The sequence below is a fragment of the Mobula hypostoma genome, chromosome 10 (genome assembly GCF_963921235.1).
Source record: "Mobula hypostoma chromosome 10, sMobHyp1.1, whole genome shotgun sequence".
Classification (NCBI taxonomy): domain Eukaryota; kingdom Metazoa; phylum Chordata; class Chondrichthyes; order Myliobatiformes; family Myliobatidae; genus Mobula; species Mobula hypostoma.
Genome location: NC_086106.1, coordinates 7,551,471 through 7,562,830, shown reverse-complemented (window position 1 = coordinate 7,562,830; position 11,360 = coordinate 7,551,471). Strand labels below are relative to the sequence as shown.

At 48.9% G+C, this 11,360-nt stretch overlaps 1 protein-coding gene across 1 annotated transcript; it reads right to left on the bottom strand.

The window, feature by feature from the left end:
- Positions 1-414: 414 nt before the first annotated feature.
- Positions 415-10,634, bottom strand: LOC134353226 (guanine nucleotide-binding protein G(I)/G(S)/G(O) subunit gamma-8-like). Its single transcript, XM_063061251.1, has 2 exons — positions 10,551-10,634; positions 415-540 (listed from the first exon to the last, which is right to left on the bottom strand). The coding sequence occupies exons 1-2, from the start codon at positions 10,632-10,634 to the stop codon at positions 415-417; spliced, it is 210 nt and encodes a 69-aa protein (XP_062917321.1).
- Between the last annotated feature and the right edge of the window lie 726 nt (positions 10,635-11,360).

Below are 11,360 nucleotides of genomic sequence, written 5' to 3'. Positions count from 1 at the left end.
CACATGTTTGTGCTCTTTAATCCACCTGATGTTTTGTTTTTATGAGCTTTATTCGTGCCCTGGAGGACTGACAAAACTCAGAATGACAACCGATTAAAACAATGGCGTCTGTTGATCTGTTGGCTAATATGTTGAAGGGCACTATGGGACAGGAACTGACCCGGGACATCAATAAATATTGTCTCCAGTCCCAAGATGCGAGCTGTTATTTCCCTTTTCTCCATGCTGGGAGATCTGAGGCCTCTCTGGAGCTTTGTTCTATGAGTAAACTGGTACTTGGCAAGAGTATATCAACCAATCCGTCGGCAGGCGCTGATCTTCCATCAGATGACCAACTTTCACACCTTCCAGAGTAGACAGGGGCTGATGGGACTGGGGGAGGGATTGTGGGAAAGGTGTGAGTTGAAGTCCCCCTCAGAGGACGGTACACATGCTCTTGTCCCGGAACGGATTGCTTGAGTTGGGGACGGGAGTGACCAGAGGATCGTCTTTGGCGTGCTCCTCACAGTAGGCGAGAAGTTCGGCTGCCGCTTTCGAGACCTGACAGGAGCGGGGTGGAGGAGAAGGAAAGGAGCCACAATTAGTTTCAGCAGCAAGTGGGCATCACTCCCCACTAACATCTTAACTACATTCTACAGAGGCGTGGTTGAGAGTGTGCTGACCTTTTGCATCACAACCTGGTACTCCAGCTGCAGTGCTGTCGACAAAAAAGCCTTGCAGAGGGTGGTTAGGGGAGCAGGGAAGGTTATTGGGGTCTCCCTACCTTCTGTCCAAGACCTCTTTCAGAGTCGATGCCTCCAGAAGACACGGTACATCATTAAAGACCCCTCACACCCTCTCCACGAACTGTTTGTTCTTCTGCCATCAGGCAAATGTTACAGGAGCATCAAAACTAAAACCACAAGGCTACTAAACAGCTTCCTCCCACAGGCAGTCAGACTGCTAAATAGCTGCTCTACCTGACTCTGCTTTGGACACTTTTAACTTGCACTGGACACTTATAACTTGATTTTAACTGACATGTGGCTGTTGTGTTTTACTATTTATTGTTATGTTTATTATTTAGTGTTGCGTTTGTTATGTTATGATTGCACTGCTCCTGGGAAACGCTGTCTCATTCTGCCCTGTTGAGCTGATGTACGGTTAGAATGACAATAAAGTTTTTTGAATCTTTTGAAGTACTCCATCAGACTATAAGGCACAGCTGCTTTGTGAGGAAGTGGCAAAAAAAAGGGTTGGAGGAGCTCGAGAGTGAAGGTGGAGAAGATGCTGTCATTAGCAGGGAAGCCCAGGATCAAGGGCCTCACCTCAGAGGAATGGGACGTCTCTTTAGAAGTGAGATGAGGAGGAATTTTTTCAGCCAGAGGGTGATGAGACTGTAAAAGTTGTTCCCACAACTAGCCGTAGAGGCCAGGTCATTGGGTTATTTAGGACACAGATTGGGTTGCAGGTTTTGGGGAGCAGGCTGAGAATAGGGTTGATAAAAATAAGCAGCCATGATTGAGTGGTGGAGTAGACTCAAAGGGCTGAATGGCCTCCTTCTACTCCTATACCTTTGGCCTTATAGCTTTGCCAACCTCCACAGGACCTGCTGATGAAGAGAGTCCTGGTCTTGAGTTCCTCTCAGTCACAGAACCAAGCGCAGAGAGGTACTTGCGGTGAACAGCTCGAGATTGACGGGGCGGGTGCAGCATGGGTCAGATATAGAGCAAATCTCTGCCAGTACCGTCCTCCTCACAAACTCCCACCTGATCTGACCGCCTGGCCCTCAGGCAACGTTACGCCTCTGCTTGCATATCCCATCAGAGAGTGCTATTAACGTCCAGTTGCTTTGTACAACCCTCCGGCACTAATGGGTATCGCATGGCCCAGAAACCAAGTGGGACAAAGAGAATAATGATCTAATTGAACTATTTATAGTTTGCTGTTGTAAATTTAAAAGTTAAGCCACAACAGGTTAGATACAGAGTCAAGCTCCCTGTACACCATCCCAATCAAACACAAAGTTCAAAGTTCAAAGTAAACTTTATTATCAAAGTACATATACACAACACTGAGATTCATTTTCTTGCGGGTATACTCAATAAATCTATAGAAAAATAATCATAACAGAATCAATGAAAGACCGCCCAACTGGGGCATTCAACCAGAACGCAGAAGGCAACAAATTGTGCAGATACAAAAAGAAATGATTTTAAAAAAGGCATCCGTTAGTCTTGCGAGACCATGGATCTGCGCCTGGAAAGTCTTCACTCTCCAGGGCGCAGGCCTGGGCAAGGTTGTATGGAAGACCGGCAGTTGCCCATGCTGCAAGTCTCCCCTCTCCACGACACCGATGTTGTCCAAGGGAAGGGCATTAGGACCCATACAGCTTGGCACCAGTGTCGTCGCAGAGCACTGTGTGATTAAGTGCCTTGCTCAAGGACATAACACGTTGCCTCGGCTGGGGCTCGAACTCACGACCTTCAGGTAGCTAGTTCAGTGCCTTAACCACTTGGCCATGTGCCCACACTACATAAAGAAATGATAATAATATATAACTAAGTGATAAATATCAAGAATATGAGGTGAAGAATCCTTGAAAGTGAGTCTATTGTCTATGGGAACAGTTCAATGATGAGGCAAGTCAAGTTGAGTGAAGTTATTCCCTCTGGTTCAAAAACCTGACGTTTGAGAGGTAGTAACTGTTCCTGAACCTGGTGGTGTAGGTCCTGAGGTTCCTGTATCTTCTTCCTGATGGCAGCAGTGAGAAGAGAGCATGTCCCTGATAATGGATGCTGCTTTCCTGTGACAACGTTTCATGTAGACGCGCTCAGTGGTAGGGAGGGCTTTACCCGTGATGGACTGACCTGTATCCACTACCTTTTGTAGGATTTTCTTTTCAAGGGCATTGGTGTTTCCATACTAGGCTGTGATGCAGCCAGTCAGTATAATCTCCTCCACAACTCTATGGAAGTTTCTCAAAATTTTAGATGTCATACCGAATCTTCACAGACTCCTCAGGAAATGGAGATGCTGCTTTCGTTTCTTTCCTATTGTATTTACATGCTGGGCCCAGGACAGGAGCATAACACATGGGAGCAGAACGGGGCCATTTGGAGAAAGTTTTAAAAGGGGACCTGAAGAGGCAACTTTTTCGGACAGAAGGTGGCGGGTGTACGAAACGAGCTGCCAGTCCTTGAGGCTGGTACATTAGCAGCAGCTAAAGGCCTTCTGCATGGGTGATGGATAAGAAACGTTTAGAGCAGGGGTTCCCAATCTGGCCTCCGCGAAGCCCTTAGTCAAAGGTAGGGGTTCATGACGTGAAAAGGGTTGGGAACCCCCGGTTTCAAGGAATGTGGGCAACATGTAGGGAAATTGACTTTGGTCAGAATAGATTTGTTGAGTCAATGCATGTGGTTCCAAGGTGTATGTGTAAAACCATAAGACCATATAATTCAGGAGCATAATGGGGCATGTGATCAAAAACCTTGGCAAACTTCTATAGACGTGTGGTGGAAAATGCGCTGACTGGCTGTGTTACGGCCTGGTATGGGAATAATAGTGTCTTCAAGTGGAAAATCTTACAAAAGGTAATGGATTTGGCCCGGTATATCAGAGGTAAAGCCCTCCCAGCTACTGAACACATCTACATGAAACATTCATGTAGAAAATTAACATCCATCATCAGACGTCCTCACCACCCAGGCCATGCTCTCTTCTTGCTGCTGCCATCAGGTAGAAGGTACAAGAGCCTCAGGTCTCACACCACCAGGTTGAAGAACAGTTACTACCCCTCAACCATCAGGCTCTTGAAGAAAAGGGGTAGCTACACTCATTTAAGGTCTCTGTTATATTGCTATTCCATGATTGTTATTTATTGCTATTTATCTGTATCTGCATTTACACAGGTCATAGTTTACAGTCACTGTTCTAGAGATTTGCTAAGTATGCCCGCAGAAGAAAGATCTCAGGGTTATATATGGTGACATGTATGCACTCTGGAAATAAATTTTACTTTGAACTTTGTACTTTGAGGCCATTCGGCCCATCCCATTGCATCTTCTCCGCCATTCATCATGGCTGATTTACTTTTCTTCCTAACCCCATTCTCCTGCCTTCTCCTTACTAATCAAGAGCCTATTAGCTTCTGCTTTAAACGTGCTTGAAGACCTGGCCTCCACAGCCGCCTGCGGCAATGAGTTCTGCAGATTCGCCACCCTCGTGGCTAAAGAAATTCCTCCTCATCTCCGTGCTTCAGGGACGTCCCTGCATTCTGTGCCCTTCATTCCTAGACCCTCCTGTAGGAAACATCTTCGGCATATCCACTCTACCTAGAAAAGGGATTCGGTTAATGGCATACACCCCCTTGCCAAGGCCTTTAATATTCAGTAGGCTTGAATGAGATTCCCCCCATTCCTCTAACCTCTGGAGATTACAGGCCCAGAGCCATCAAATGATCCTCACAGATTAACCCTTTCCTTCCTGGGGTCATTCGCTGGAGCACTCCCATGATAGCAGCACCTTTAAACGGGCAGAAAGGCTGCAGGTGGAAAAGAGATAGAGGATGAACTGCTTCAGGAGATGACGTTGGAAGCTTTCGGGTTCGAATCTCCAGGGGAGGCAGTACCCCTCCCCAACTGTTCCTTATCTCAGAGAGGGAAATCTCCTTGTTGTACAAGAGCCCTGTGATGCCACCCCAGCTGGTGGCGTAGTGGCATCAGTGCCGGACTTCGGGATGAATCCAGCCTGCACGCTTTCCATCCGTGCTGGGTTACGGGCTGGTGATCTCTTTGGAAACTCACCCGGCAGAAGGCAATGGCAAACCACTGCTGTGACTTGCCTCGTACGCAGTTCCCCACTACGTCAGGGAGGCGTGGAGGGAAATCATCCGCTAACTGGAGAAACTCCTTTTCCCACAGTGCTGAGGGAGCAGCAGCAGTATTGCAGTTGCTGTATTTTTGAAATAAATGCAGGCTGGGCAGTTCCTGGTTAGACACACGTTCCTGAGCCCTGTGGTCAGTACAGGGGGCGGAAACGTCTGACAGGAGCCAAACGGCTTGGTTACCGCACTGCTCTCGCAAGACGCAGAGCCTAGTTCACAACAGGGGAGCTGCTGCCTCACAGCACCCACAGTGCAGGTTCAATCCTGCCCTCGGGCAGAGTTTTCACCCGGGGGCGTTAAGCTTACCTTAAGTAATGTTTGTCAGGTCTGTACTGTACTGTGCTGCTGTTGCAGAAAGAGAACTTCCATGGTGTTTATACCCTGTGCTTGCTTCCTTGTGACAATAAAGGTGAATTTGAATGCTCTGACTGTGATTTCGGTCACAGTATGGGGTTGAGAGAGAGAGTAAGTCGGCCATGATGGAATGGCAAAGCAGACTCAATGGCCTAAGTCTGCTCCTGTATCTTATGGGTTCATGGGCTCCCCCGCCAAAACTATCCAGCTTCTTTCTAAATTCAAAGGCATGAAGGGTAGCATAGTGGTCAGGGTGGCACGATCACAGTACCAGTGACCTGGGTTCAATTCCCGGCGCGGTCTCACTACGCTTTTTGACATCCCAAGGACGTGGCCTGGAAGACGAGTATGCCTCCAGGGTGTCGGATCTTCGCAGCTCGGGAGGCGGGCGGATTCGAGGCCGGTGCCCCTGACGGGGCGCTGCGGAAGAACACGGAACATCGGGAGCAGCCGTTGGGCTTGCGGGCCGTGCGCCCGGAGACCGGAGCTCGCTGGGCGCAAGAACTCGGACAAAGCGACACAACAGACTTTTAACATCATAAACCAATGAGTTGTTTGTTATGTCTCCCCTCTCACTGTGAAACGGGGACATCTCTTTTTTCCTTATTAGGGACAGAGAGAGAGAGCCAGTGGTGTGCTGAGTACCAGGTGAACAAGTAATCTTTGGGGTACTACAAGTCTGTGTCTTTACTGATGGTTGAGTGCTCGGTAGGGGGAGGCGCCATTGCTTTTTTTGCTGGTGGGGGGGGGATTCGTTGCCTTGCTGATGCTTGTGCATGGGGGGGGAACTGGGAGGGGGCTTTGGGGTTCTAATGTTTACCTGTCATCCATTCTTTGGGGATGTTTGTGAAGAAAAAGAATTTCAGGATGTATATTGTATACCTTTCCCTGACATTAAATGTACCTATTGAACCTATTGACCACGTGGGGTTCCTTCAGGTGCTCCGGTTTCTTCCCACACCCCAAAGACGTGTGGGTCAGTAGGTGAAGTGGTCACATGGGTGTGAGAGGTTTAAGATGGCACTGGGTGAACCTCTGCGATTTCTGGCTGGTGGCCAATGAACCAAAGTACTTTGTCAAGCCCTCTCTCTTCCGGCGCACGATCATCGCAAGCAGCAGCCCGTAACTTCCCTTTGGACTTGGAGGCAACTCAAAGAGACTGAACCGAGGCGAGGCGAGGTAGCGGGCCCGAGGCCAAGAGCGAGGGAGGCCTGATGTTCAATCAATTTAAGCGCTGGGCCAAATTGGGAAGGTGAGGTGCAAGGCGAATCGAAGAGGCGAAGTCCAGACCCCAGACTGAACCCAATGACTGGGTGACGATTTTAGGCGCCGGGCCAGGTTGAAAAGGTCAGGGTGCCTGGGCTCGAGGTGAGGGACAGGCCGGTTCATCTCACCGCTCTGCTCTGTGCTGAACTAAGGGTCTGGGGACAGGCTCTCTTTGGACTTCAGCCCAAAATGATAATTGCTTGCTTTGTTTTTTTTTCTCGCTGGGCCTTCGATGTTCTTTTTAATGGGTTCTTCTGGATTTCTTTATTTTGTGGCTGCCTGTTAGGAGACGAATCTCAAGGTTCTATAATGTATACATACTTTGATAATAAATGAACTTTGAACTTTGAACTTTGAAATGGCTGGCACGGGTTCATCAGGCCAGGAGGGCCTGTCACCAGGCTGTATCTCTAAAATAATTTAAAAAATAAATAAGATTAGTAGGTTAATTGTCCACTATAAGTGATAGAACCTTTGGGGGGGGGGTAGATGGGAATGGGGGGAGGAAAGAAATGGGAATGGAGTAGGATTAGTTTACATGGAGGGGCTGAAGGACAACTTTCTGAGCTCCTTGACTCTGAGACTCTACGTTCCCATTGGTGGTCAGTTTTTAAAAGGTTTATTTATTGCAACAAAGCATGGCCTTTTGAGCCATGCCACCCAGCAAGCCCCGATTTAATCTTAGCCTAGTCACAGGACAATTTACAATGACAAGTGAACCTACCAACCAGTGGGTCTTTGGACTGTGGGAGGAAACCAGAGCACCCGGAGGAAACCCACGCGGTCACGGGCACAATGTACAGGTGGCCGTTACCGTAAAGCGTGCAGCACAGCACGCTACCGCACCAGAGAGACATCCTGTAATGATTGATCTGAAGCTCCAAGGGAAACACAGAGGGGGGGCACGTGAGGGCCGGACTTCTTTGAGCGGAGAGTGGCGAAGATGACGAACTCACTGAATGTTGGGATGGCGGAAACCCCATCGGTCAGGACCCGTGGGCAATGTTGGATGAACACTGCGGTTTGCAGGGCTGTGGGGAGCAGAGTGGGAGGGATGGGACTGATGTGATTGCCCGACTGGGAGACAGCAGCTACTCAATAGGCCAAATGGGCTCCTTCTCAGATTCTATGATGCTGCACTTCAGTTTGGTTCCTTAAGGTTGTTGGCTGGGGGTGGTAGAGGGGATAAGCTCCCCCTGCTTAAATACTCCCAATGGTGTGCGTCTCAAATGGCCTCTGACAACCTAGTGGAGCTCCTGGCCTTCACGTGAGGCTGAGTTACTAATCCTGGTAGAACCGTTTCTACTGACAGGAGAAGGGGCAAAAGTGGGGTACTGGTATCTCAAAACCAGTCGCTTCGGGCAGATGGGGCTCGTCAGCCGTGGTTGGTAGCTCATCTAGGAGAAGGAGATCTCTAATCTCTCTCCTCCATTGCCTTGTGGTTATACCCACTCACGGGGAAGCCTTGGCAGGTTAAATCTGGAGCTGGAGTCTCTAAGGCCGTCCTACATTGAGTTCCACACTGATTGGCCACTCCTGCGACGCTGCTGGTGCCAAACTGTATTGGTCTCTGCCGTTCCTTTGGGTTCATCAGCTGCATTGAGAGGGGGAGACTGCTACATGGGCACCAGCTCGCTCTCTATACCATACTGCCCAGGCTCGCGTATCGAGACAGCTGAGACGCAATATCCAGGGTCGACCCTGAGCGACGGAGCCCTCGCTTGTACTTTGGTTTGTTCTGGTGGTTGAGAGCTACGCAAAGAGGTCGCTGGGAGCGAGTGGGAGGTTGGAGATAGAGTACAGCGAGTTCAAAGCTTGGAGTGGCATGGTGTGAATGCAGGGGGAATGTCTGGCCCAGGGAGAGATCACCAGGAAGGAGGAATTACAGATGGGATGCTTTTAGAACAGTACAGCTCAGGAACAGACCCTCCGGCCCACAACGTTGTGCTGGCCCAGCTAAAAAAATAAATCAAAAGAACCCAAAAACTAATCCCTCTCCCTACACAATGACCATTTGCCTTACATCTATGTGCCTATCCAAAAATGGAGGGCTATGCGGTCGGGAAATTCTAGATAGTTTCTAGAGTAGGTTACATTGTCGGCACAACATTGTGGGCCGAAGGGCCTGTGATGTGCTGCAGATTTTTATGTTTCTCTTTTTTAAAAATCTTTTTATTAGTTTTCAAGTTCATAAACATAATAACAGTAGTGATACAAAGAGATTGGAATTAGATCATTGGTAATAAACATATACCAAGGAAACTACAAACTACAACTTCGGAGGCTCGAAGTTTTCCGACGACTCAGAGTGGGACTGTGATTGGGCATGGCAGGGAGAGTTTTCTTCCTTCTCCCGTCTGCGTGAGATGTAGGACATTTGAGAGACTTTGAACTTTTTACTGTGCCCATGGCCTGTTCTTCATCAAGTTATGGTATTGTTGCACTGTTGTAACTATATGTTATAATTATGTGGTTTTTGTTAGTTTTTCAGTCTTGGTCTGTCCTGTGTTTCTGTGATATCACACCGGAGGAAATATTGTATCTTAATGGATGCATTACTAAATGACAGTAAAAGAGGACTGCGAGTCCTCATAATCTAAATAATACAAGTGTAATAGACTTCCAAACTCTTAATATAATTAATTATGAAGAGAAAGGAAATAAAAAGAAAAGGATATCACAAAGAAAACCCCCCAAAAAACTAAAAAAAAGCTAAATTACTAAACTCAAAAAACCCAAACAAAACAAAACAGGGCTGAACCAATATATTAGATTGAATACATTCATTAATATTGTCAACTCCACTCCTCTATTCATATATTCTAAGTTAATAAAAAGGATTCGGAAAAGGTCAGATTTCTGTGTTTCTATGTCTCTTAAAAGCCACTCATGTATTTGTCTCTACCACCACATCAGGCAGTACATTCCAGGCATCCACCTCTCTCTGAGTAAAACACTTACCCCTCACATCCCCCTTGAACCTACCCCCACCTCCCTCACCTTCAATGCATGCCCCCTGGTGTCAGACATTTCAACCCTGGGAAGCAGATTCTCCCTGTCCAGTCTATCTATGCCTCTCATAATCTTGTAAACCTCGATCAGGTCTCCCCTCAGCCTCTGATGCACCAGCAAAAACAACCCAAGTTTATCCAGTCTCTCACGATAGCACATGCCCTCTGAACCAGACAGCATCCTGGTAAACCTCTTCTGCACCCTCTCCAAAGCCTCAACGTCCTTCCTATGGTGGGTCGACCAGAACTGTGTGCAATGCTCCAGATGTGGCCTCACCAGAGTGCTTGATGGTCGGGGGGGGGGGGGGGAAATAGGCCTGATTCCCAGCTGAACCTGTCGATGACTCAATGTGAGAAGCGTTTGATGGCTGTGGGCCTCTACTCTCTGGAATTTAGAAGAATAAGGGGGGATCTCATTGAAACCTATCGAATGGTGAAAGGACTCAACAGAGTGGATGTGGAGGGGACGTTTCCAAAGGTGGGAGAGGCTAGGACCAGAGGACATAACTTCAGAATCCATTTAGAATGGAGATGAAGAGGAATTTCTTTAGCCAGAGATGGGCGAAGCTATGGAATTTGTTGCCACGGGAGGCTGTGGAGGCTAAGTCATTGAGTAAAGGCAAAGGCTGATAGATTCTTGATTAGTCAGGGCATGAAGGGATACGGGGTGAAGGCAGGAGTTTGGGGCTGATCAGTCATGATCTAATGACGGAGCAGACTTGATAGGCCAACTGGCCTAAATCTGCTCCTATGTCTTATGGTCTTACAAGAGGAAAGGAGTTCAGAATATGCGTGGGGGGGTGGGGAGAAGGGGGTGCAGGTGCAGGACATGGGCCACAAGGTTGCTGAAGTGACATTGGTGGGATGATCGCAAAATTGGGAGACGGACATGTGGCTACAGAGATAGGGAGAGCTTTGAATGGAGGACAATGTTGGTGCCAGTTGAAGCCTTCCCTGCCGCCCTTAATGTGCCAGGCAGGGCCCTGGGCCGCAGACCGGGACAGAGGTACTAGGGTGCCACAGGCGTTCACGTCTCCCGCGCGGCGCGGCCTCACCTGCATCCGGTCGATGTGGACCTCCAGCTTCAGCTGCTCCACCGCCATCCGGGCTTCGGCGATCTTGGCCGTTTGGTTGGGCATCTCGATTCACTCGGCTCCTGCTCGAACACAGAGAGGAGAGGCAGGTTAGGCTGGAGCCACGCGGCACTGTGGAGTTGGCGGGGGGGGTGGTGCCTGGGGAGGGGGGGGTGTAAAGGCGAGGTCAGAAGAAGGGTCTGAATTTAGCTAGTGTCTTCCAGGACATCAGGAGGAACGTGCGGCCAGTGACATCTGGTAATGTGGGGGAGAAAGGTTAGTTATCAATAGAGGCAGCAGGGTGCCATTCAGCCCTTCAATCCTGCTATACCCCTAGTTAAGATCAGAGCTGTAAAGGCTGAATAGTCCACTCCTGTCTTGATTTACTTTGGCCCCGGTTATGAGGGAGAGTGGTTTTCTCCTAGTTTGGTGACGAGAGAGAGGAGCTTCCTTGGCCCCTGTATGAGAGGGAGGAGGCTCCCTTGGTAGCAGAGAGAGGTTTCCTCAAATCCTTGGTGCTGAGTGAAGGGGGGTACTTCCTCCTGAAACAGTGCATCTGGCATCTTCATGCTCTCCTGGGACAGCCAGGGATGGCCTCCTGATGGCCCCTGTGGGGAGAGAAAGAGAGGCTTCCTCATGGCCTCTGGTGGAGAGGAGCTTCCTTGGCCCCTGTATGAGAATGAGGGAGGCTTCCTTGTGACCTAGGTGGCAGAGAGGCTTCCTTACAGCCCTGGTGCTGGGGGAGGGATGTCCTCCTTAAACAGTGCATAAGACAATAGTGTATGACAATCA

Coding starts and splice junctions, on each gene's coding strand:
- LOC134353226 (XM_063061251.1), bottom strand. CDS start 10,634: ATGCCCAACCAAACGGCCAAGATCGCCGAAGCCCGGATGGCGGTGGAG. Junction 541..10,550: donor TCCACATCGACCGGATGCAG/GTGAGGCCGCGC, acceptor CGCTCCTGTCAG/GTCTCGAAAGCGGCAGCCGA.